General features: G+C 38.5%; 1 protein-coding gene across 4 annotated transcripts in view; it reads right to left on the bottom strand.

Moving 5' to 3' along the window:
• Positions 1-1,016: 1,016 nt before the first annotated feature.
• Positions 1,017-25,899, bottom strand: part of ppp1r9ala (protein phosphatase 1 regulatory subunit 9A-like A) — a 67,721-nt gene continuing 42,838 nt past the window's right edge. For 2 of the 4 annotated variants that reach the window (XM_056243493.1, XM_056243494.1), the window contains 16 exons: positions 23,375-23,479; positions 19,488-19,611; positions 18,383-18,541; positions 18,246-18,299; positions 17,924-18,153; positions 16,642-16,738; positions 16,470-16,548; positions 11,526-11,677; positions 11,177-11,438; positions 10,665-10,716; positions 10,447-10,518; positions 7,810-8,008; positions 6,484-6,528; positions 4,391-4,507; positions 2,256-2,444; positions 1,017-1,380 (listed from right to left, as the gene is read on the bottom strand). In XM_056243493.1, coding sequence (XP_056099468.1) covers positions 1,222-1,380; positions 2,256-2,444; positions 4,391-4,507; positions 6,484-6,528; positions 7,810-8,008; positions 10,447-10,518; positions 10,665-10,716; positions 11,177-11,438; positions 11,526-11,677; positions 16,470-16,548; positions 16,642-16,738; positions 17,924-18,153; positions 18,246-18,299; positions 18,383-18,541; positions 19,488-19,611; positions 23,375-23,479 — 2,095 coding nt within the window. In that variant the 3' untranslated portion in view covers positions 1,017-1,221. The remainder of the gene's footprint in view (positions 1,381-2,255; positions 2,445-4,390; positions 4,508-6,483; positions 6,529-7,809; positions 8,009-10,446; positions 10,519-10,664; positions 10,717-11,176; positions 11,439-11,525; positions 11,678-16,469; positions 16,549-16,641; positions 16,739-17,923; positions 18,154-18,245; positions 18,300-18,382; positions 18,542-19,487; positions 19,612-23,374; positions 23,480-25,899) is intronic. The other 2 variants (XM_056243495.1, XM_056243496.1) reach the window with 2 other exon arrangements.

The raw sequence follows: 25,899 nt of genomic DNA, 5'->3' as shown, positions 1-25,899 counted from the left end.
AACAGGACACAGAATCATGATGACATGAGCACATGTGGCAAGCTTACAGTCATGAAAATCCAGTATTCATTACATCCTTTGTTATTAGTGAAATTAAATCTGGGTGATGGCAACTAATAAAACGATGCTATGTTTTGTAACAATTAAGTATTTCTGCACCATATATCCATAACATAAAAAGCAGTAACCGTCCAAATAAAAACAACCAACAGTATGTATTTATCAAGATTAGATGTACAAACACCTTTCACTGAGTTTCACTCTCTGCTTTTCAGAATTAGCTAAATGGTTTTAACCAACAAGCTATTCTACTTAGTAGAAAATGTGTACAAAAGTTAATGCATTTTCCTTAAAGCTATGCTAATAGTCGTGTATAAAATATTTCATTTGTACATTTATAAACCATGTTCCCCTTTGTTATAGTAAAAAATATAGTGCTCAATATCACTCGACTGTACAAGGTTCCAGCAAAAAGTACTAAAAATACAACATGAAATCTTTTTAAAAGCACTATCCGTGCCACAATGTTAGTGGCGAAGTTGTGAAAATAGGCATCTAAATATTTATATATCCCTTAAGTGAGTGTTTTTATAGCCCTTACAGTGGTTTCATAAAATACAATTAAAACTAATAAAAGTTTTGGTCAGCTATACACTGGACAGCCATATTCATTCTCTCCCAACCTAGTCTAATAGGAAAAAAATCATTTTCTTAATCAGTATTTTGTCTTGATTTCATATTCTCTGAAAAAATATTTTAAATGTATTTTTCTTCACTGGTAAATTAAGCTTTTATTTTAACAAATGTAACCAAATTTCGTTTGCTTCTTATGCATTTATCTTGCTTTAGGAGGTTTAGATTTTTTAATGGTAAAAAGAAAAAAATACTGTTTAAAAAAACAAATCTAGTTTTAACAGTGAAGGCAACAGGCCCAAAACTGGGTAGAGTCTGTAAACGCTTGTGTTATTAATTCACTACCTCTAGACGAACATGTATATTCTGCTCATATTTGTGTGTGAAGATGTTCTCATAAGCAGCTTCATTAGTGTTTCAGCACAGGTTATTACTGACCGTATGTGAGGATATTCTCTGTAGTGACTCCTTTAGAACGACTCATGTGTGTGTGTGTGTGTGTGTGTGTGTGTGTTGAAGGAAGTGGTCCCAGTCTGCCAAACAGGAATGAAAGGAGACGAAGAGAAGAAAGCGTGACACTGATGATCTTCAGCAGAGTGAGTCAGTGCTGGCGGGGAGGCGTCCGCTGCGTCTGGCCTCTTTCTCACGCTTTTCCCGCTGTTTCTCCATCTTCTCCTGCGCTTTCTTCATCTCCTTCAGCTTCTTCTTGATGATGGCGCGATCATTCTGACTGGACACACCCAGAGCCTGCGGGAGAGCGTTTACAAATCAGCAGACGACAGTGGCATTGAGGCACTTACGGCTGCCAATATACCAGTTGCATTTTGAAGTAAAAAGAAGTGTATTAGGCAAGCACAGCTGTCAATCATGACTTAGCATCAAATAACCAACTAAACTAAAACCAAACTTATTGGAAAAACTGCCTAAAATGACCACAAAAAAAAAAAAAAAAAGTGTAATTGCATTTTTTAATTTGACTCGCATCCCATTGGATTACATGGAGAGGGCGGGGTTTATGAGCTATACTGCAGCCAGCCACCAGGGGGAGATCTTTCTAAAAGATTGTGCTTTCATTTTTGCATTCATATCATTGACTGTGAAGCCAAAATATCCCTGAAATCATTTCATGTCACTATTGTTAAGGGTGGGCAATATACTGGTTAAAGGGATAGTTCACCCAAAAATGAAAATTAGCCCATGATTTACTCGCCCTGAAGTCATCCTAGGTGTACATGACTTTCTTCTTTCAGACGAATACAATCGGAATTATATTAAAAAATGTCCTGGCTCTTCCAAGCTTTATAATGGGTGTCAATGGGGATATTTATTTTTTTAAGTCCATCAGAGCATATGAGTAACCAAACAGTTGTTGGACCCCATTGACTTCTATAGTATTTTTCTTTTCCTACTATTGAAGTCAGTTGGTTACTAACATTCTTCAAAATATCTTCTTTTGTGTTCAGCAGAAGACAGAAACTCATACAGGTTTGAAACAACTTGAGGATGAGTGAATGATGGCATGATATTTTTGGGTGAACTATCCCTTTAAGATCAGATTAGAAACGGTTCTCTTCAGAAAATGACTGACATCATATCCTCCTCTGAGTGCTCAGCCCGCTCACCTTGAGTCGGTCACTGTCCAGGTTCAGGAGCTGCTGTCCATCGATGGCCTGTGTGCTGAACTCAGGTGTGTACTGATCCATGTTCATACCCATCAGCCAGTGACACACCTGCTGGGACGTCCAATCAGAGACCGGACGGGTCTGCCAGTGATATTCCTTCCCTCCAGAGCAAGGCTCCTCATCCAGCATCTAACACACACACACACACACACACCAGGTGAATCTCATGAATCTCATGAAACCTGCCAGATTTCACCTCAAAATCAAACAAGAAAGAAACATATTTTGACCGTTTGGCCCTTTAAAGGGATACTCCACTTTTTTTGGAAATAGGCAGGGATGTAGTGGAGACTAAACGCACGTAAACGCCGTTTACGCACCTCCCAATATTCGGAAATAGCGTTTACCCACCTCCAAAGTGCGTTTATCCACCTCTAAATAGCTATAAATTAAGCTTATGTCGTTTTACTTTCATATTGTTCATTATTAGTTACATAGGTTGTTAAACCTAAGACGAACTCTTTCATATTGCGCTGCATTACTGTCAGTGTTGTTGACTATTACTGACGGTAAGGTTGCGCTGTTGACGCTCGCGCAGCCTCTCGAGGAGAAATCTACACAAATGAGCGCACACACACACACACACACACACACACACACACACACTCATACTGCCTATAAAAAAATCTAAATGTGGAGTTTTTATATTTTTAACATAATAAGCAACCTCAATTATTTTTCCTGAACACCATCACGATTGAAAATGTGACATTGATTTCCTACAACAGTTTAATAAACAGTTAAAATTAAGTCACTTACATTTTAGATGCAATATGGCTGTTTGCAGTTCTGTTTCAGCAGCGAAAATAGTTCCAAACAAAAATCACAGCAGAACCACGGCGCATCTCACAGGAACAGTCGACCTGTTTTCATTACTGAATGATTCAGCATTTTGAACGAATCGATTGAGTCAAAGATTCAATGACCCATTCATAAACATCTGTCTCATTCTTGAATGAATCAGCCGTTTGAACGAATCGTTTGAATGAATGAATCAATGACTCACTCATTAAGACGGTCGCCTGCCGCCACCTACTGGCGGTTTAGTGTTATGTTTAAAAGTAGATCATTCTTTCCAACGTTTCTTATTTGTAAATTTAAATCAATTTCATAACATTATTTTATGCAATTGTAATTTTTCAGTGTAAATGATTTAATTTGATCAGCCCTATAGTATCTTATTCGAAATAATTGAATTTATTGATCAAATTTAGGAATTTAAAATGAAAGATGAAGCATACATTTAATAATATTGGGGGAGGTGATGCCCTTTAAAGGTGCAGATATTACAAAATGCGAATTTAAATATCAAAGCTGATTGAAAACTGATGAGAATATTGTTCAGAATAAATTAACACAAAAAAAAAATCCGGACGAGAAACTTTTTTACTCGGACAAGTGAGATTTACTTGTCCGAAGGACAAGCGTATGAAAAGGCTTAATGTCGAGCCCTCCCTATAGCAATGTCATCAGGAGATACACATACACCGGTAGGCAGTGGCCCACCTTACCGGGTGACCACGTCGTGGTCCACCAGAATTTATAGTTTACCCACCTCTTTTTTTTACCCCTACACCTCTGGAAATAGGCTCATTTTACAATATGCTAAGCTATGCTAAAAGTGGTACCGCCAGAACCGGAGATCGGCTGAATGGATTCAAAAACGGTAAAACTCAACAGTTTAACTCTGGGGGAGTTGTAAAATGAGCCTATTTCCAAAAAAAAAGTGGAGTATCCCTTTAAGGCCCATCATTTTCATTACAATTAATAACATGTTTATCCAAAATTCTAATACCATAATGCAAAAAACACACAGCATGTGTTTTGGATGGAATGAACGCTATCTGCTTATGTTCACGCCACATGCATCCGATCCTCTAGTCATGCAAAACAAACACTACTGACAACGGACACATGAAATGAGACGAGATCTCCATCAGCACACACATTCAGAGTAAAAATAACTAACTCAGGAACTCCATGAGCGAATCGAGACAATGCTTGACCTTCCAGAGGACCCTTCACACGCCACAGGAAAGCCATGCAAACGAAGGCGACGTCTGATCTGCACTCACCTCGCTGGAGGAGAAGGTTAATGTGTGAGAGCGGCCCGACAGGTTGGGCTCCACCACCAGCCCAGACAAATCTGGAGCAGGACTGCTATGGTTCGAATCATCTAGCACTGACAAACTCTGGAACGGGCACAGAAAGCAGGATTTGTTATCCAAACACAAATATTGGGGGATTCTCAGCTCTTTACGCCTAGAGAATGAGCTGATGCACAGCCGCAGAGCATCTCATAATCAATTCACATTACTACAACACAAACAAATTATAGTCCTGTTGATTGTACATAATATGCTGCATGTGTGTGTATGTACAGCACACTATTTACAGTGTCAATAAATCGAATTATCGCAGAAGTACTAGGATAAAAGTTTATTGTATCAATTAAATCACCAGTAGGTGCCGACAAATTACTTATAAATGTTTTTCTCTTTTAATCATGAGTCATTATGAGTGAATCATTGAATCATTCATTCAAGAGATTCACCTAAAAACGCTAAAACAAGTGGAGTCATTATGAGTGAATCATTGAATCATTAATTCAAGAGATTCATCTAAAACGCTGAAACAAGTGGAGTCATTATGAGTGAATCATTGAATCATTCGTTCAAGAGATTCACCGAAAAACGCTAAAACAAGTGGAGTCATTATGAGTGAATCATTGAATCATTCATTCAAGAGATTCATCTAAAACGCTAAAACAAGTGGAGTCATTATGAGTGAATCATTAAATCATTCATTCAAGAGATTCATCTAAAACGCTGAAACAAGTGGAGTCATTATGAGTGAATCATTGAATCATTCGTTCTAACTGATTTTTTTCTCTCTCGAAAATAAGAGGTTTTGTCAGAACCTCTAGTAAATTACACATTATTTTAGTTTAGTTGTCTGTATAGTGGGAGAATCATGATCTCTATTTGAAAACTGTTTTTGATTCTCAGTTTATCCAGAATCGTACAGCTCGACTTGTTACTGGTTTCTTGAATCGATTAGATTCACAAGCTTTGATTTGATTCAATTTTGATATTGATTCATTTGGTTGTACTGCATATCAGCTACTACAGTACATGTCAATTTAAAGGAAACAAATATCAACCCACTAATGCTGTAAAGTAGACGGGAAACCCTGTACGTTGGCACATTACAATAATATTAAAGGTTAAAATTAGAGTCCAAACTATTCAATTCAATTGCGATTATTTATTTTTTTGGATATAATTAACACTCAAATAAAAACTGAGTTGTATACAAACGTTTAAAAATTGCACATAAGGCAGTTTTTATCTTAACTTCTTTTAATTGAATTATCTTTCTATACTCCATTTGTTAATTTAAACAATGGTTGTTTCCCTGAAAGATTTATTAAACAGTAAACATAACTAACTAGCTTGAGTAAAAATATAATGAATATGCAATATACGGCATATATTTATTACAATTCTCCTCTCTAGTTATTTTTTTATAGCTAACTATCGAGATACGGTCATTGATTGGCTTTTCTGAGGTAAATGTAACTACGCAACATTGTTTACAAGCTGTTTTATAGAAGTCTTGAACAGCGATTATTACATTAGACATTTCAGTAAGTTACAGTAGAGTTACAGTACTGTTTCTTTCATCATTCCTTCTGATGTTCATCTACGTTTATTTCATGCTATAACTAGTAGTAAAGAGGAAGAGATGATCGGTTTACGTGCTGCTTGAAGAGCGACAAAACCACACGTTTGAATTTAAGAATCAATATCGGCTCATCAAAATTAAAGTAATCAACATTTTCAACATTCCTATTAATATTGCATTATATCGGTCAATCCCCACATACTAAACCAGATCGGCAGCGTAATGCATCTACAAGCAACAATGTTGTTTGGAAAAATAATCATTTGAAAAAAAAAGAAGAAAAAAAGAGTGATTGCACAAATAAATCTGATGAATTTATAAGCAGCATCATGCATCTAGTGCACTGCATTACTGAACAAACACACACACACTAATGTGATTCTACAACTATTAATGCTAGACACTAGGTCTGATATTCAGCTAGAATCTCACTACATCGCTAGATTACATTCGAGCGTCTAAAAGAGAAAATATACTGTACCAAATCTAAGGAGCGACTGAACAGAGAAGACCAGGAGAGGTTTGTCTGTTCGGGGAGAGGGGTTCATAATATGACATCACTGTCCCAAAGCTTTACCAAACACGCTTCGGCTGGAGGCGGTTCATATTCTGAGCACACGCGCGGCGTCTGGTTATTGATCATATCCATACGCCTGCAGACACTTTGACTGCTTCTCCTTAGCATCTCACAACTGATAACAAACTAAACCCAGTCCAGCTGGATGCCAGATATGTGTTGTTTGTGGTTTAGTTTTAGTCTTGTGTGTTGTCAGAAAGCTGGTTAGTTCTCCCATGTGACTCATATGAGTCAATAGTACATACACTACTGTTTTTTTTTTATTATTCATATTTTTATTAGGAAAGGATGCTTTAAATGTATCAAATGTGACAGTAAATACTTTTACATTATTAAAAAAATATGTATTTCAGATTATATTCATCAAAGAATTCTGAAAAAATTGATATCCTAGTTTCTATAAAGATATGAAGCAGCACGACTGTTTTTAACATTAATAATAATAATCATAAATGTTTCTTGAGCAGCAAATCATCATATCAGAGTGATTTCTGAAGGATCATGTGACACTGAAGACTGGAGTAATGATGCTGGAAATTCAGCTTTGATCACAGGAATAAATTACATTTTATAATATATTCACATAGAAAACAGTTCTTATAATATTTCACAATATTACTGTATTTTTTATCAAATAAATGAAAATATCTTACCAAACCCAAACTTGTGAATGGTATGATGGACATTTTTTAAAGAATATGAATCATATGATTCACTTTGGTGTCCCTTGACATCTCATGTTTTTGTTGTGAGAAGCATTAAAGAGAAGCATAAACTATTTTAAAATATGATTAACTTAGCATTAATACTATTTAGTTTTAAAAACTCGGCCTAATCTGATCAATTTTGCTTGATTTCTATGCTTGTTTAATGTTTCTTGCTAGAAATGAACACAAAAACAGCTCATATAATCCCTTTTTTGTATTCTATTTGTGAAATGTGCCACATATGTGTCAGATTTGATATATTTAGACATTGTGATTTACATATTCTTTAGCCCTGAAACTACAAGGATCAATATATGAATTAAGTAATGATACCAGATAGTGATGTCAGAATTCACACTCCACATAGTAAGATAATTGCTTTATGAATGGTGTAAAATGTCCATACACAAACTCAGTCAATTAACAGTCATTATGTTTCAGTTCTGAATTAGTTTTAATCTATGCGAGAGAATCGGTTCGGGTTTCCTGCGCAGAACCGCCCCGTGAGAGAAGAAGTGCTCACCTTGTTCTTGGAGTTGTGTGTGTGTTCGCTGGCGTCTGCAGTGGTGTATGGGAGACTGCTGGTGGAGGACGACGGCTCTCGGTCTCGCTCTTTGTCCTTCTCTCCGAACCAGGAGAAGGGCATGCAGGTGGGGATGGAGGTCATGGACTCTGACGGAGAGACTCGCACCCCGGACTCCTCCAGTAACTCTGCTGAACCCCTGCAACACCGAGACCAGACCATACACATACAGCCGATACAGTGTTGGCAGTGACAGAGTGTGTGTTTAGCTACGTTTGCTGCTTCAGTTGTAATGTTGCTGATTTACAATGTTTCTAGAGTGAAAAGATGTGTTTTAAATAATTGCGAAATAGCCACAATTTTACGGTAATTTCAAAACACAAATTTCACTGTTTTGGCCCTGGCATGAAAAGACCAGCAAACATCATTTCACTAATCGTATCATCAGCATATGGGAAAGTGTGAACAAGTCCTGGTTTAGGAAAACAAACCACTATGATTCTGATTGGATTATAAGAGCAGATTATTAAAGGTTCCCTTCCAACCATTTTTTTCTTGTTTGCAATGGTTTCCTCTAAAAGACTAGCCTGGTTAAAACCAGACCATTCTGAGTTGTAACTGAGTTATGGTCTGCAAAAAAGCGTCATAGACAAATCATTTCCAGAGGGGCGTCACCAACGGACGTCGCGGATAGACCTAAACCCAATCAGAGCGATGAAGGAGATGACGTATGCAGAGCGGCGGAGAATCATCTCCGAGTGTTGTTCTTTGCTCGGTTTTTAACTAAAAGGAAACGTTCAAATGGCTTAAAACAGACGCGATAGCTGATTCGAACGAGTGATGTTCGACGGCGGCATCCATCTTTGTAATGTAGGCTACAAAATCTGCTTCAAAATCCCAGCGCTGTCGTCATCGTGTAAAGCCCGCCCCAACGTTTCTGATTGGTGCCTCGATTTCGACGGATTGGAAATGGGCTTGAATGAGCTCTTTGCCAGACTAACTTTCAGAGCAAATCTAAATTTGCCGGAAGTTGTCTGGGTTTTCCCAGGCTACTAAAAGACGTCATCGCCTTGCATTAAAATGGCCTTAAGCCCCATTCACACTACACGCGACCAAGCGACGCGATACCATTCATTTCAATGGTGAGCGGGCGACTTCCGGCGACACGCGCGACCGTTGGCGACTAGATGGGGCGTGTCTAGCGACGCGACAAAGTTGAGAAATTTTTTACTTTATGCAAATGAAGAGCGATTTTCGCGAGCGACAACCAATAGGAGTGGAGCGCACGTGATCCTTCTCCTCAGCCCCTGTGCCTGCAGTGATGGATGGCAAGAAAGCTGATTCGCTGTCTTTTGGATGTCATACTAGTCAACCAGTAGTGGGAACGCCCACTAGCGACCTCATCGCCAGCAACTGGCGACTTGCAGCGACAAAGTCGCGTGTAGTGTGAACGGGGCTTTACATGTCCAAGTCACCCTTATTTACAGGTGAAACTCGAAAAATTTGAATATCGTGCAAAAGTTCATTTATTTCAGTAATTCAACTTAAAAGGTGAAACTAATATATTATATAGACTCATTACATGCAAAGTGAGATATTTCAAGCCTTTATTTGTTATCATTTTGATGATTATGGCTTATGAAAACCTTTTCGCAATATTCTAATTTCGCTTATTTCATAAGCTGTAATCATCAAAATGATACACTGTACACTTTTATTTTGTATTTGTACATTTGAATTGTTCTTAACTTGAAATGTTTGAGTACACTAATTCATACATTTAACTTAAAATTTCATGTAATCTCAATGTGAACACTTTTATTAGTATAAACTTAGCTAGCTTTAACAAGCTAGTTTGCTAACATACTATTTTGTTAACATCTTAACAATTGTATGCTATACAGTAACACTTGCATCAATATAAAGGTTTTATTTGCTCTCAAATCAAGCTCATGCACCACTTGTCACCATGATGGTAATTATCCTAAAACCAACATTAACAGAAATTCTTCTAAATTAGCATAACGAAACATTAATCATTACTAAATCACCCGCTTAACATTAATCTTGCACAAAAAAACATTGTATTACACTTAATTTTAGCATTTACTCTCCCTTTCGAGTGCCATCGGCAAAGCATGCTGGGAAATATACATCCCAGCCGTTTCAGTTAAACTTAAGTTCGTCTAAATTAAAAGAAATAATTTCATAAAACTCAAAACAATGAAACAGTTCAGTTTACTTAAAATATATCCATTCTGTGAACTTGAAAGAAAAAGAAAGTGCTAAATACTCATAAAAGTTCATTTGACTGAACTAATTAATTGGTTTGAGTAGGAAAATCTTAAATTAAACTAAGTATTTTGAGCGTTAGGGTTTACAGTGTAACAGGACTGTAAAAGGAAGCGTTACCGAAGATTCAACACTGTAGATAAATTAAAACGTGAGGAAAAGAAAATCTACAAATACAGAAGCAGCAAACTTTGCAAAACACACAATGATGCTTCCTTACAGAGGACCAGATTTGGGAGAACAGCTTTTACACTGACAAACCTCTAATGTCAAAAGGATTTGTATCCACCTTAAAAGTTGAATTGTGAAAATGTCATCAGTGTGTGAGTGTGTGTTCATGTGTACCTGCTGTCCAGTGACGCCCTTTTAGATTCTTTGTTCATTTTTTTCCCCTTTCCTCCAGATTTCCTTAAACCACTATCAGAAACAACATGCATTATATACAACAACACAATCATAATGAACTTACAATAAGAAAAAACTAAGTAACATGAGAGGCTCATGTACTGATTTTGTAAGATACTATGGAGGATGCTGGGGATTTGTGTGTTTTTTGCACCAACCCAAAATCTGGGAATCTTCTTTTGGGTTTTCCCGCTGCATCATTAGACTCGTCTGAAATGAATAACAGAACTGTATCAGAACACAAACACAGACAAACATCTGATGGCCTGGCTAACATGGATTGATTTGCATTGGTCTTGTTGTAGTAATGAGAAAACTCTGGGGCAAAATCCCTTACCAGTCGGACTACTTTAAAACATGGCATTCCAGTGCAACATTTCTCCAAGAACGATAACTGTAAATATACCTATAATGATAACTTATAGCAGCGTCCAGACCAGCGGAAGATAACGTTCTGTTTATTATACGCTGAGTGCTCGAGCTCTATAAAGCAGGAAGGATTCTGATTGGCTGTCATTGTTTTTATCACTCACCAGATGGAAAAAATCAATTAAAAAAAGATAATTTTTCTGAATTCATATCCCGAATAGGTCTTTTTTGTATCATATTGCTGTTGCTAGGCAGAAAATAGATAATTGTAAAAAGCGCCATTCTAAATCCAGCTAGTTACCTTTGACCTCTTTGCCCTTGCCTTTGGACTCTCTCTTCTTCACGTTCCTCAGGAAGCTGGAGGGGGAGGAGTCTTTAGGGGGCGAGAGGGCGGGGCCCTGTGGATCCCTCTGCACTGATTGGCTGCTGCTCGTAACAGATGCTTCATCCTTCGGGTGGTTTGCAGGGGAAGATATGGCCACCGGCAGGGACAAGCTCTCCTGGATTGATCTCCTACGGGTCAGTGGAGAATCTGGACTCAAAGACTCGCTGTCATCCTCACCCTGGAAAAGAGACAAGCGCATCCAACCTCAAAGACATTAAAAGAGACGTATTGGGTTTGCTCATGAATATCTCCAGCTCTTTGTGACCTGTGCTTGTCCCGTCGGCGAGCCGAGCATCTCTTTCAGTTTGCTTCGGGACGGGGGCTGGCGTTTGGACCTCTGAGCCGGATGGGCCCTCGCACGATGGGCGCTGGTGTCCAAACGCTCCGTCTCGGGAACCACCTCACTCCAGTCCGGTCCTGGAGAACAATCCACTAATCATCAACCAACGCTTTTGGAGACCTTTGGAAAGCTCTCCAATTGTCTAAATGACTCGCTCATTCCCTGTAAATTGCACTATATGCAATGTGGGCAGAATTTAAGACGCTCTGGTCCGTTTGTACACAGTTTTCTCAGGGAATTGGATTCCCGTATATCTGTACTCTATGTCAGGATGAGCTATGTTTGTCTGGATCAAAACATATTTTGAAAAAAATAGAAAGGTGCGGTCACATTTGTTACTTGCGTTTGGCGGTTGATACTTGCGTTTCAGATCGTTTAAAATAGGGCCCACAATGTTTGTTTTCATAGCCTTCAATATGAACATTGTTTGTAGCACAATATAGATCAGGATATGATTGTTTTTTCTTTTTTTTTAATTAAATACAGATTTCTTTTTTTTATTCAAATAGAAAAAAAAATGTAATATTGAGATAATACCATACCAATAATACCAAATTCAGATTTTTTTGGCAGTTGGCTATTGCCCAACCCTACCTTATGGCATGCTTTAAAGCAGCACTAAGTAGGAATTCCGTGTTTGTCAAACAGCGACCCCTAGAGTCGCTGTGGAGTACTTGAACTGTCGTGAATAGCACTCACGCAGAGATGGCTCGCACTCACGGCCGGATCCCCTCCCCCTGTACACCGGTACCTGTTCAGTAGGATGGACGCTGTAACGAGTGGAAATAAGGTATGGCCCCTTTAAGAGCTGCGCGCGCCCTGTTTAACTGTCGGCAGTCTGTATTGTATGTGCGCCTCGAACACCACATGTATACGGCGCCGGGTTATTTCTGTTTGATGCTCATTTTATCAGAATTTTTATCAGATCTGTTTTTTTGCCGTAAAGCAATTTGTTACCTCGCGAGACCTGATATCACTCGGGCCGGCCCAAAGTTGCAAGGGTGGTTTTGCGGCTCACAGGCACCAGGGGGGTGCGAGACGACCACCATTCAACACGAAATCAGTCATTTAAACATTACAATTAGTGCTGTGTTGAAAAAATCGATTCACCAATTCTGAATCGATTTTCATATTAATTTCTAAAGATCGATCCGTAACTCAGAGGATCGATTTTAATAGGTTTACATTTTCCCCGTGAACTTTAACTTGCCGCGACTGGGAGATCCCTGTATGCGCATTGAAAGGCTTTCACTCAGCGCGCACATTGTTACGACAACGGGCTTTGAGTGAGTCATTAAACCGTTCATTCAACGAACACGTTCAAAAAAGCTGATTCATTAAAAGAGATGTAATGAAACAAGGTGTTAATTATTTTTTAACTTTGAGTTCCACTTTTCAAGGCTCAGCTGAGCAGCAATGCGTCGCATGGGTAACGCTGAAGCTGATGCTTCACTTATTAGAGACCAATATGGCATTGATTCAATGCGTGACTCGCTGATTTTATTTCCCCGCGGCTTCCTCGCGCAGTGGGATGCTGACCAGCGCTGCTGCTGACGCGCATTTATGGTAAATACCCGTGACGTGAACGTTAAAAGGATGATACGACAAATATTTCGCTTTCCTTTGACACGGCAACCTTTTTCACAAATACATATGACTTCAAAGACAGACGCAGGTAATCGCACGCGCTCTGCCGATCTCTCTCATTCACTGTCTGTGCGAAGCCTCTGTAGGCTACACATCACCACGATAAACAGTCTTGTTTGTTATCATTATGAACTTGTTTAACATTCAATACACATGCATGAAGTTCAAAACAAGAAGGGTATAGCCTTATAAAAAACGTGAATATCGCGGTTGCTGCGGTTACTTGCAATCCTCTGCGGTTACTGCTGCTGATACCTCTGCGTCCTCTGTCGTCTACACCAGTGCAAGTTTGTGAAAGCAGTTGTATCAACACTCTGGAAGGGGGATTGTTCTTTACAACCATCAATACTCCATTAATTTGCAGTTAAATGTCTATAATAATTGTATCAATATGTTGCATAACTACAGTCCTGTAATTCAACAGCTGGAAAAAAAATATGCTTTTTTCAAAAACACTTATCTTAATCTCGAAGATCGGATCGGATCGAATCGAATCGAATCGAATAATGATAATCGATTCAAGATCTTGAGAATCGGAATCGAATCGATTCTTGAAATTTGAATCGAAACCCAGCACTACGACTCCAAAGCTGTTCGGTTAAGGTAAAAAAGTTACTTAGTTCACCTTTAAATGCTGACATTTCCATTTTTAGCTAAGCAATAATGATACATTATTATCCCTGTTAAATGGTTACTTAACAATTAGCCTAAATTCAGTCCGGCATTAATAATTCCGTTTGTTTGCAGAAACAAGCCATAGCAGATGTTTATGTAAAATAACGTGATCATCAACATTAAACAGCGTATAAATCAAAACTGCCTAATGTCACTGAATGAAATGTCGACCCAGGACGAGCTGCAGGACTGTGAAGCTTTAGGGGTGTTGATGGACTCCATCTACTCCATCTGTGTTTGGATCATCATTCTGAATCCGATTCAGACGTAGTCTTTGACAAAACGAGATTTTCTCAGCCTTTCGCTCAAAATGTTGCTTTTTTATGAAACTTACCCACATTCAAATGTTGATAAAAATAAAAAAAGCAGAGTGTCTATTCTTTCTTTTGATATATTGCATCTTCAGATATTCATTCAACAAGATATTCTGGGCGTCATGAAACTTTTGTGAAAATGATCAAAAATGCTAGTTATTGGCAACTTTTTTCAAAAAATCTGGCGGGGAAAGATTTTATAAGGGTCAACCAATAAGATAAATCACAAATTTTACCCACAAACAATTAAAACCAGAAGAAAATTATTTTTTAAGGCCCTTCAACACTGTTTAATTTTCAATTCATAATGGCAAAAAAAAAGAATAATAATAATAGTTTGCATCAATTACTGTCTGTCAATCAACATTACTTATTGTCAAATATTGTCAAATATTAAATGCTCAACCCGCAAAGCGATTCCAGTGTGTTTGGGAAATGTCCCGTCCCACTACTACAACACACTACTAACTATTATTACAATCTAATATTGTGACGTGTTCGTTCCCGGAAGAAAACTCAAGACTACAATGGAGACATTTTCAAGGAGTTGTGAAACTGAGCACTGATCTAGAGAACATATAGACTTTTTTCATGCTCAAATAGCAACATTACACACAAAAGAAAGAAAAAAAGCATAATAGGTCATCCCAACACTGAGAGTGGATTTCCCATGTGAGACGTCCATTTAATGCTTATTTAGCTTAAAGGTCCTTTCACACTGGACGCGATTTTGACGCACGAATAATTTGCGCGATAGTTTTATTTTTTGATCAGCTGTTTGTGTAATGAGTGCTTCCACACCGAACACGAATGTGCTGCGGCGAAAAAACGACTTATTTTTTTCGCTTCGATGTCGATTTTTTTTTACTTTTTCGGCGACAGAAAAGGCTTCAGCCAATCACATACATGGAAATAAAGGCGAAGCTTGTTGACGCTTTGGCCGCTCTGACGTAGCAGCATTATGTGCGAGAAAAGAGAAGTGTCACAACATGAAATGTAAACTAAAAACAAGCAATACATTGAAACTAGAAACCTTTTATAATGACAGCATTTTTATATGGCCTATTCCGCATCTCAACGCACGCATACCCATCATTTATGACATGACGTTGTTTGCTTAGGGACCAAAAGAACGAGGCATGGGATAACATAGCTGGGATAGTTGGTATCTCCGGCGAGTTAATGCTGATGATTTATAATATTTTTGACTAGGAGGGAAATAATTGATTTAGAATATTTTCAACATTCATGGTTGTGTGTTTCGTATTGTTTTTGCACGCATGTATAGGCCACACACCAGAGCATGTGCGAAAATAAAGCAGAGCGGGGTGACGCTTAAATAGGCCTATAAGTTAAAAAAACTCAAACATACGTTTCATATATACTTTTAAATAATATAATGCTATTTTTTTAATTTCATCTATGTTGATGATCTATTTGAAAAGGGAACCGCATGAGATGAGTATAAGGATCATAAGATGCCCAATATATCGAAAACATTTGGAATGGGTCAGACATAATTTTGGCCACTTATTAAGTTTTGTTTTGTAGAAAGCCTTTCTTTAAAGTTTATTTCGTTTTGTATAAATTGTATCTTAATTTTAATCAATGTTTCATCAACAAATTGCCTGGATTAATAGGAATAAGAAGCAAATATAGTAGACAATATAATTAGGACACGGAGGCGCCGGCGCGTGAACTGGAGCGCGTCTCATACCGAAAACGGACAGAAAACACTAGTTTATTAATAAACAATTCAAATGTTTAATGCATAATCCTTACTTTGGCCGGTTCTTTGTAGCAAAGTTTTAGCTACTTTACAAGATTAGCATACTCCCCTTTAGACTCTCTGTTCTTTAAGTTTGGGTGCACACAAAACCTTCTTTTCTGTCTTTTAAAGAAAACGAAAAGCTCGTCTTCACTGGATGATGATGATGATGATGATGATGATGATGATGATGATGATGATGATGATGATGATGATGATGATGGTGATGATGGTGAAGTGTCCGTGTTTTCTCAGCTGTCGGCGCGAAAGTTTTGGAATGTTGAAGCTCTGAACGTCGCAAATTCACGTCGCGGCTGATGTGAATGGTTTTGACGCGAACTATTTGATCCCAATTTTTTTTTTTTCATCTTATAACTTCAGTATAGGCTCAGCATGACCTCACAATCAATGAATCCTTCTTGGAATCAGAGAGCTATTAAAACAACAACCAGAGATTTAACTCACCCAAAAGAAGTGAATCTGCAGACTTACTGCCCGACAGTGAAGACTCATGATGACCACCGCCAGATTCAAGCTTGGCCAACTACACCGAGAGAGAGAGAGATCGACAGGTGGAAGTCAGAGAACATGAAAGCTGTGTGTGTGAGTGTGTTTCTGTTCGTGTTCAAATTCTCACCCTCTGCTGCAGATCCTCTATCTGAGTTTTATATGAAGCCTCTCTCTCCTCCAGAGTTCTCCTTAACTCCTCCTCCCTCTGCTCAAACTCCGCCTCTCTACAACACACACACACATCCAGCCAATCAGAATCTCTGAACTCTTAAGGAACATTTTAAGGGTTAGTTGACTGAAAAGGATTCTCACTCTCATATCATTCCAAATCTGGATCACTTTCTACTGTGAAACACTGAAGGAAATTGTTCATACAATTAAAACATACTGTGACTATTCCAAGTTTAAAAAGCAGTAATAAAAAAAATAATCACAAAACAAGTCCATAGAACTTGCAGATTATATTCCCAGAGTTTTGATGACAGCTTTGTGTAACGGAAGAACTGTAATCTGTTTGTTCCTCTACAAAAACTTGTTTAACTTGAGAAGACAGTGTATGAGTCATATGGACTACTTTTACAGAGCTTTTGTGTCATTTTTAGAGTTCAACAGCATCTGATTTTCATTGTACAGAAATTAACAACTTGGGCATTCCCTCAAACTGCTTCTTCCACAGGATAAAAACGATGATATGAAGATGAATAAATGAAGACAGAATTGTCAGGGGGGAAGCAAGTGTACTGTAGCAAAACAAACCTGCGCAAAAACAATTATGCATAATCTTTTTGAATGTACACCAACATTTAAAAGTTTGGGGTTATTTTTTCTTTCTTTCTTTCTTTAGATTAAGTCTGCTCACTCATTTCCTTAAGCAAAAACAGTAAAAACAGTACATTTTATTACAATTTAATATAAACAGTTTTTTGTGATGGCAAAGCTGAATTTCAGCATCATTACTCCAGTCTTCAGCGTCACATGATCCTTCAGAAATCACTCTAATATGCTGATTTGCTGCTCAAGAAACATTTCTGATTATTATCAATGTTGAGAACAGTTGTTGCCACTTCATATTTTTGTGGAAACCGTCTTTTTCAGGATTATTCGATGAACAGAAATTTCAAAAAGTTCTTTGTTTTGGAAATATTTTGTAACATTATGCAGTACTTTTAATCAATTTAATGCGTCCTTGCTGAATAAAATATGAATTTCTTTCAAACCCCAAACCTTTGAATGATCGCGTATAAACACTGCTTATAAACTCTGTGGAATACTTGATTCTGATTGGTCAATCGCGCCATCCAGTGATATTTCATTCCCCCGACAACAACGGCTGAAAATCCCTTACATAACAGAACATTTAAATGTTGGGTAATATTAATGGAGAGGTTGGTGTTGTTGTCTCCACTCACTTCTGCTGATAGTCTTTGAGCAGCTTCTTGGCTTTGCTGTATTTTTTATCCAGAGCTTCATATTGGCCCTGCGTGTCATTGAGCTGTTCGTTGATGCTTTTGCAGAGAGCTTGAGCCTCGAGCCAGTTCTTCTCCATCTGAACGATTCTCTCAGAGTTCTCCTGAACGCTCCTCTCTAACTGATGTTCCCTCGCTTCCCACGCCGCGCGCTCCTCCGACGAATCCCTCAACTACACCATCAAACAAACATCACCGTTTAAACACACAGGAACTGCCATACGTTTGATATCAATGGATAAGAAGATGGTTCATAAGTTCGTACTGTCTCTTTAAGTTCATCTAATTCCGCCTCAGCGATGGTGTGTTTAATCTGCAGCTGAAATTAAAACAGAATATACAAAGAATTAAGAAATCGTCAATGGCAAACTATTGAAAAACATGAGAAGCGCAAGGTGCTACCTCTTTAAATCTGAACATTAGCTGAGTGGTGTCCATGTTTGATGGCAGGAACACTTCTTCGCTCTCTGGTAGCTCGTACACTTCCACGTTCCTCCTGCCGAAACTGGAACCCAGGATGACATCCTCCCCCCCTTCCTCCTCATCCTCGTAGTGCTCGTCCTGTGACGACATCAGACACACAGGCATGATGCAACACACACAACAAGAAACAACCAGTTCAAAAATAGAGCAGAGATGAGAAATAAGTCATAAATGAACAAATATGAGCCGAGTAATGTTCCTCTTATGTTACATAGCTGGTAAAACATTAACCATTAAGAATTGACTGGCAAAACGTACCTGAAAAACCGAGTGACTCGACAGGTATAAACAACCCGATTTCGATTGTGAATGAACTCACAAATCTGTTTCCTCATTCAACATGGCGCATTTTTACATATTTTTTGCATACTTGAGAACATTCAACACAAAGCAGCTCTAAAGAGATTACAGCTGAAAAAGTATTCCAGTCTATCTTCAAAATGTCTTCTTTTGTGTTCAAAAGAAATGAATACAGGTTTGAAACAACTTGAGGGTGAGTAAATGATGACAGAATTTTCATTTTTGGGTGAAATATCCCTTTAACTTGAATGTCGTGTCACGCTTGAGATGCTGCAAAAGACGCAAGCGCAACTGTCAGACACGTCCATCTTCTGTTATGGATTTTGCCAAGCAAAGGTAAATACGAGTGCACCTTAAAACCCTCTGACAAGATTAACATAAAGTTAAAAAGGTACGTCTGGACCATGATGTCAAAGTATAGCATGATCCTCCAGGTAGATCCCATAACTATACCAAATCATGTTTCTTGATTGACATCATAAATAACATGCCGCAAACATTACCTTAAGCAAATTGGTACACACTTATGAACTTATAATAAATACACTTTAGGAGTCTTTAGGATCTACTATAACCAATAATTAACATCATACACAGGAACATACAGAAGTGTATTGATACTAAACTAAAGTGCAAAAGTAACTCTACACAAAACAATTGTCATATCACTTGTAACTTGTAGAATGCATGTGCAGGGATGGCCCAGTAGACGTGCTTGCCTGACCTCTTCAGTCGACTGCTCGTACGCGTCGTCCACCTGCTGCTGCTGGCGCTCCTGCTCCAGGGTCTCGCTGATCAGACGCGCCACCTCACTCTGAGCGCCTGGCTTCTCTCGGCCAATCAGAAACCTGCACGGGGGTGAGTGACAGGTGAGCAAGACGGAAACAAGAATGATTATGTGTGTAACGTGTACTGATCTGCTGATCGGGTAGAGAGGAAACAACAGAGCCTGTGTGTGTGTGTGTGTGCATATTGTTTATTTGCATGAGGGGAGCTGGTAACCTTCGGCCCAGAGCATTAAGAGCATTTTTTTTTAAGCAATTGCTAGAGAGCAAATAGAGCACAACTGTCAAGTCATTCTTGGTGTGTGTGTGTGTGTGTGTACAGCCCTTTATATTTAGGAATTTAACAAATCTGGTTCCTTCATGTTTTCATCTGTGATTCTTCTGGGGAAGAAAACGCATGTGTACCTAAAACATAACTGACTGTGTTTACGTGAATACTCGCCAAAACCCTCATTTTGACATTGTTTTGTGTGTATTTGACCGTTTAAGTAGCCTGGATGCCAGCCCGAACCCCGCCCACAAAATTTTTTGGTCGGGAAGTTCGGTCTGGACTCGATCCATTGAGGAGTAATTATGATCGGCTCAGAAATCGTCGGGCCAATCAAATTGCCAGGGCGGGGTTTATACAATGATGGACAGATGATCTGCAGTTACGTAATCATCACGTTATCAAGGAGCGCTTGGGTTGAACTGGTTTCCCTCAGAGATGACTGCCGCTGGAGAACTGAGATATCGCGTCTGTTGTAAAAGAAATCGACAGTGCATTCATTTTAAAAGACGAACAGAGAACAGCAATCAAAGCATTTTTCGATCGGAAAGATGTGTTTACCGTCCTTCCTACGGGATTTGGCAAAAGTTTATTTTATCAGCTGGCTCCGATGGTCGCTAAGAAGATGGGACGCAATGAAAACCCTGTGGTCGTTGTGGTTTCTCCTTTGGTCGCACTCATGGAGGATCAAGTAAAAGAAGCAATACTCATTATTTTACTTCTTCCAGCACGCGTGTAGTTGAGTTTTGTTAACAACTATGCGTAGCTCAACATACGTCACTTACTGCGTTGCTCTGATTGGTTGTAGGTCTATCCAATTGAGTGCAGAGTTTTTTTTTTTCCTGGTTCAGTTAAGACACACCTCATAATCAAAGCCCTATAGAGCAGTCTCAGACTCACATACTGACTAGAATATGAGTATGACGAAGTCAGGCTACCGTTTAAGCGCAATAAGCAGCGAAAAAGAACTCAATTTAGCACTGAGAGGCGGCTTTATGTGCGCACTCTTTGGGTGTGAGCACAAAATCTACCGGAATGAGTACAATTATGTGCAATACGTGCAAACTCATGCCGAAATTTAAGCCCTGTAACACCAACAATATTCACCCGGAGCAAATGAAACGAGTGAGTGAAGGGAAACGGGTTTGTGTGTAACTTGCTGTCTGAGAGATGACATAGAGAGAAAGTGCAGCTGATATCGTGTATCAATTCTGCGGAATATGAGTATTGGAAGCGTTTCAGATTTTTCAGTATCAATATCGATAAATCTATATTTTTTGACAACGCTACATTGTACTTAGTTTATTATTTCAGAGGCCTTTTTAAAAGACTACAATATCCCCACATTTGGTGGGTTGGCGGGTGTTAATGTCAAGCCCTGTCGGTAAGCGATAACCAGCTGATGTCATGAAAGTACATAAAACGCCATTTAGAGAAGCTGAGGTGGGATCATACCACCAAGGCTTCCAAAATTTAATAAAACCAGCCAAACAAATGTAGGCAGAGTTCGCTGGAGAGAAGAAAACCCTTTTTGAGAAGTGGTGTCTCTCTAGTGAGGTCACAAGTCTTCAGCAGTTGAGCAAGAGCTTATCTTACTAGAAGAGTTCACAACACGTGCACTTGAGAACATAGCTGTTCACTTAGATGAGCAAAAGGTCAACACACTCTCTGAAGCCACAGCGATAGCAGATGAGTTTGTGCTTACCCACACGTTTCATGTGAGTCTAAACCTCAGTCTGCAGGCATTGAGAAGTCTAAAAGAGAAATGTATGTTCCGTCGGGAAGAACAGACACAGTAAGTCTGTAGTCAAACGCTCTGATAACAAGCATGTTTGTAATCAAGGTCCCGCCCACACGCCCTTAATGCTAACTCTCTTAGTAAGTCCATTACAATTTAAAGAGACACTGGTGCAGCACAATCTCTTACTTTAGCTGATATTATGCCGATCTCTGTCAAAAGTTACCCTGGTACTGATGTGCTGGTCCACGGAATCGAACTAGGGTGTCTAACTTAAATCTGATTGGTTAAAGGTGCAGTTCGTCTTGGTGTACGACCTGTGTTTCCAGTGAAATGTACTCATTCTGCTAACCTGAGTTGGTTCCTTCTGAATCTATTGACCCAGATCAGGAAGCAAAGTCCCTGAAAATTGCCAGAGAGTTACTTAATCGCTACTCAAAGGTCTGGCCCGTCTCTAACCGGTAAGCCAAATCAAACTGCTTCATCTGCTGCCCAGCTTTCACTTGCAAGAATGGGAAAAGCTGTTTGAGCAGTTATTTTTTTATCATGTTGGGATCTTACATAAATTCAGACCTGTTGTACATGTCAGCAGGGCTGTTTACTGTGTGTGTGTGTTCCTTTGAAGCACAAATTGGGCGTTTTCAGGGGTTTGGTCGGCTAGTTTGGTGCGGCCCAGGGTTCAGATGGCAGCTCTAACAGGGCAATCGCACCAGAGCTCGTTTGGAAGTTGTGTCTCGGTCCGCTTGTTTGGTGCACACCAGGGTTCGGATGGCAGCATTCTCACACTTATTCAAATGAACCACACTAACAGAGTAATCTCAAGTGTGCCAAGTGTGAACACACCCGAAAGGTGATGATACACAGGGCAACTTTTTGAGCAATGTTGCTGGGCAATCTTGCCGAGCGATTGTTGCTTGGGTACTTTCTCATTGAAAATTGGCAATACATTTCTATCTGGATACTTTAGATCGGTCGTGGACCCTGTGTCTCATCTGGTTGCCCGTTGACGTCAACATTGTCCAGCAACATTGCTCAAAAAGTTGCCCTGTGTATCATCACTTTAAGTCTCATGACAAATCAACAAGCCCCTTTTCATCACGTAAAAATAACAGCTCGTCTATTTGGAGGGTGTTTAAGGCCAGATTAAGGTGTGATGTGGCTCACATTACAGTTAGAAGTCTGCCAACACAAGACTATAAGAAAATTCGAATCACACTTAACTAACTAGACTGAATGTGAGGTTTTTCCCGTCTTTTTCTTAAACTTCGTTCTAACTCATAACAGAAGACTTCATATTTATGTAAATATGTATTCATATTTATTCTCAGTGGTTCTCAAACTCTTCTGGTTGCACTCCCCTTTAAACCTATAAAAAAAATTGTGGCGCTCCCCAACCCCACCTCTGCCTACCAAATAATTTCCCCAAAAAATTATGAAAATGTAAAGATTTTCAAATATTTCAGTGATGCTGATTAGTATGACCAATGTACAACTAGTGGCTGCAGTGAGCTCTTGTGACGGCTGCCTCACGAGCTCAGCTTCTTGAACATGTTCTCGCTGGAACACGAGTGGAGAAGCGAGTTCACAGCTTGTGATGGCGTTCACTGAAGAGATGCAGCTCTACGGTGATGATCTTGGGCTTGTTCAGACAGTGAAAAGTCAACAGTCTGAAGAAGAAAAATTCGGAGGAATTGGCATTTGGTGCCGCTTTATAAGGCACAGAGCCAACCGCCATTTACACACTCGAATGCCTTTTCCACAGCTGTTTTCGTTTTTTGTTTTCTTTCACTGATGTAACAGACAGACAGAGCAGGACTGACCTGACCGTTCCCTTCGTGTTCTTGAGGACGGTCGCAGCAAAGTGTTGCGTCACACCAACCAGACTGATGCCGTCCACCTCCACAATCTGATCATTCACCTGGATCCTGGAACAGAACATGATGAGGTTTAATGTGTTACACTGACAAAAGTAATCTTGATTTCATAGGTCTCATTAAGCAACTATTAATGTATACTTAAGTTACAAACCAAACAGCAAACAATATTAGTGACGCCTCAAACCAGTGTAGTGAAATGCTACTTTCAAAAGTTACACATTCTCAGTGATGGGAATAACGGCGTTATTTAACGGCGTTACTTTTTCCAGTAACGAGTAATCTAATTGATTACTCTTCTCATCTTAATAACGCCGTTACTGCCAAAAAATGCGGCGCGTTACTATAACTAATGAAGCTGGGGTTTTTTTCATCAGACCAACTAGATCTCTGAGCGAGAGGCAAATACTTTTTTTACTGTTCTTCCTTGGTTAGTGGGCAGAGCACGAATCAAGCGCATAAATGCTGACGATTGGCTGAGGTAGAGTAAAATGTTATTGTAAGCCAATCAGAGGTAGAGTTGGGCGGGTGTTCGAAAGCACGCATTGTAGTGATGGGCATTCGGCTCTTTTGACTCAGCTCACTGAAAAGAGCCGGCTCTTTTGGCTCACAAAAGGCTCTTTAAATGACTTTGACTATAATATTTCAATTTTTATTACATAATTATTACATTTCTATAGGTTAAATTTGTAAAAATAGAGTCGGCTCTTCAGATATGCGAGCCAGCTCCCGACGTTCACCTAAAAGAGCCGGCTCTTAGAGTCGGCTCATTCGCGAACGTGTCGAGTCATAGTCGGACAGGGTAGAGGTGGGGTCACATTTGAGCATTTAAAATTTTATTTTACTTGAAAGTAACGCAATAGTTACTTTCTTAAGTAACTAGTTACTTTTAAAATTTGTAACCGAGTAACTAATTTAGTTACTTTTTGGAAGAAGTAACTAGTAACTGTAACTAATTACTTTTTAAAAGTAACTTGCCCAACACTGCTCATTCTTGCATTGTTATATGTAGATATTCATCATTAGTTAATCCTAATAAAAAGTAGCTTAAACGATACAGATGTTTGAATATTACTGTAGCATCAATATACCGATCTAAAGTTTGGTATGATAAAATATTTTAATGTTTTTGAAAGAAGTGTCTTTTGCTCACCAAAGCTGCAGTTATTTGACAAAAAAAAGTAAAAACAGTAATATTGTGAAATATTTTACAATTACAATTTGTTATTAATCTCAATTATTAACAATGATTTTTATTATCAGTGTTGAAAACAGCTTTTGCCGCTTAATTTTCTTGTGGAAACCATGACACATTTTTTCAGGATTTCTGAAGGATCATGTGACGCTGAAGACTGGAGTAGTGATGCTGAAAATCCAGCTTTGATCACAGGAATAAATTACAGTTTAAAATATATTAAAATCGAAAAAGAATCTGGGCTGTATAATTAATTAAAATTAAAATTATATTAAACTGAATTTATAAAATAAAATAAAAACAAGTTCAATTTTGTAAAACTAATAATAAAAAGTTGAAATTACTTATTTTTATGAGCTAAAGCCATGTAAAACATGTTGCCACGACTTACTGATCATATCATTTTTTACAGGCCTTAGATATGGCAGCATACTTTGTGCAGATGTTTTGAAATGCATTTGTAAGTAAATGCATGAAATAAAATTAAACGTAATTCAAAAGTAACAATTTACTTTAATATCCGATTACAAAACACACATCTTAGGCCGTGAGACAGAGGGTTGATTGGTACCATTTTGAGGGATTAAACCGCATGGTGATTTTTGTGTAGGTATATGACCCTGTATTTGAAAAATGTGTGATAGCATTAGATTCAAGGTAGTTTTTGGTTAAGGAGGACGATTTTCAAACATATGTCAAGAAAAAGGATAAATTAATTTATCTTTAAATAAATTTTAAATTTTATAAAATTTTTATACATTTTTATAAAATTTTATACATTTTTATACATTTTTATACATTTTTATAATAAAAAAATTATATATTTTTTTAATACATTTTTAAAATTATAAAAGGATAAATTTTTCTCTCTTGTAGTCACTGAACACCTTACCCTGAGGTAGGATGATATAAGTGTTGATTTCTAATGAAAGCTACCATGGATCGGATGCTATCACACATTTTCCAACACTAGAGATGTGTACCTTCATGAAAATCAAAAAGAAATTTAATCCCTCAAAATGGTACCGGTAGCCCAAATTTGGGGTCCCGTCTCATGGCCTATCTCCCTCAACAAAGCTCCAAACCTCACTGTAATGTAATCCTCTAAAAGTTGACACTGACGATGTTAAACATCTGGATCTTTTCATTCTATGTACTTCACACTGATGTAAATGTGCTGCTTAATGCTGCACAGTGACACGTAAAATACATGCTAAGCACATGTTCATGACTCCGTGAATGAGTAATCGCACCTCTCTGAGGAAGACAGACTGCT

This window comes from Rhinichthys klamathensis, unplaced genomic scaffold (assembly GCF_029890125.1).
Source record: "Rhinichthys klamathensis goyatoka isolate OS25496 unplaced genomic scaffold, OSU_Roscu_1.1 h1tg000800l_1, whole genome shotgun sequence".
NCBI classification, from domain to species: domain Eukaryota; kingdom Metazoa; phylum Chordata; class Actinopteri; order Cypriniformes; family Leuciscidae; genus Rhinichthys; species Rhinichthys klamathensis.
This window is presented reverse-complemented; position numbering and strand designations above follow the sequence as displayed.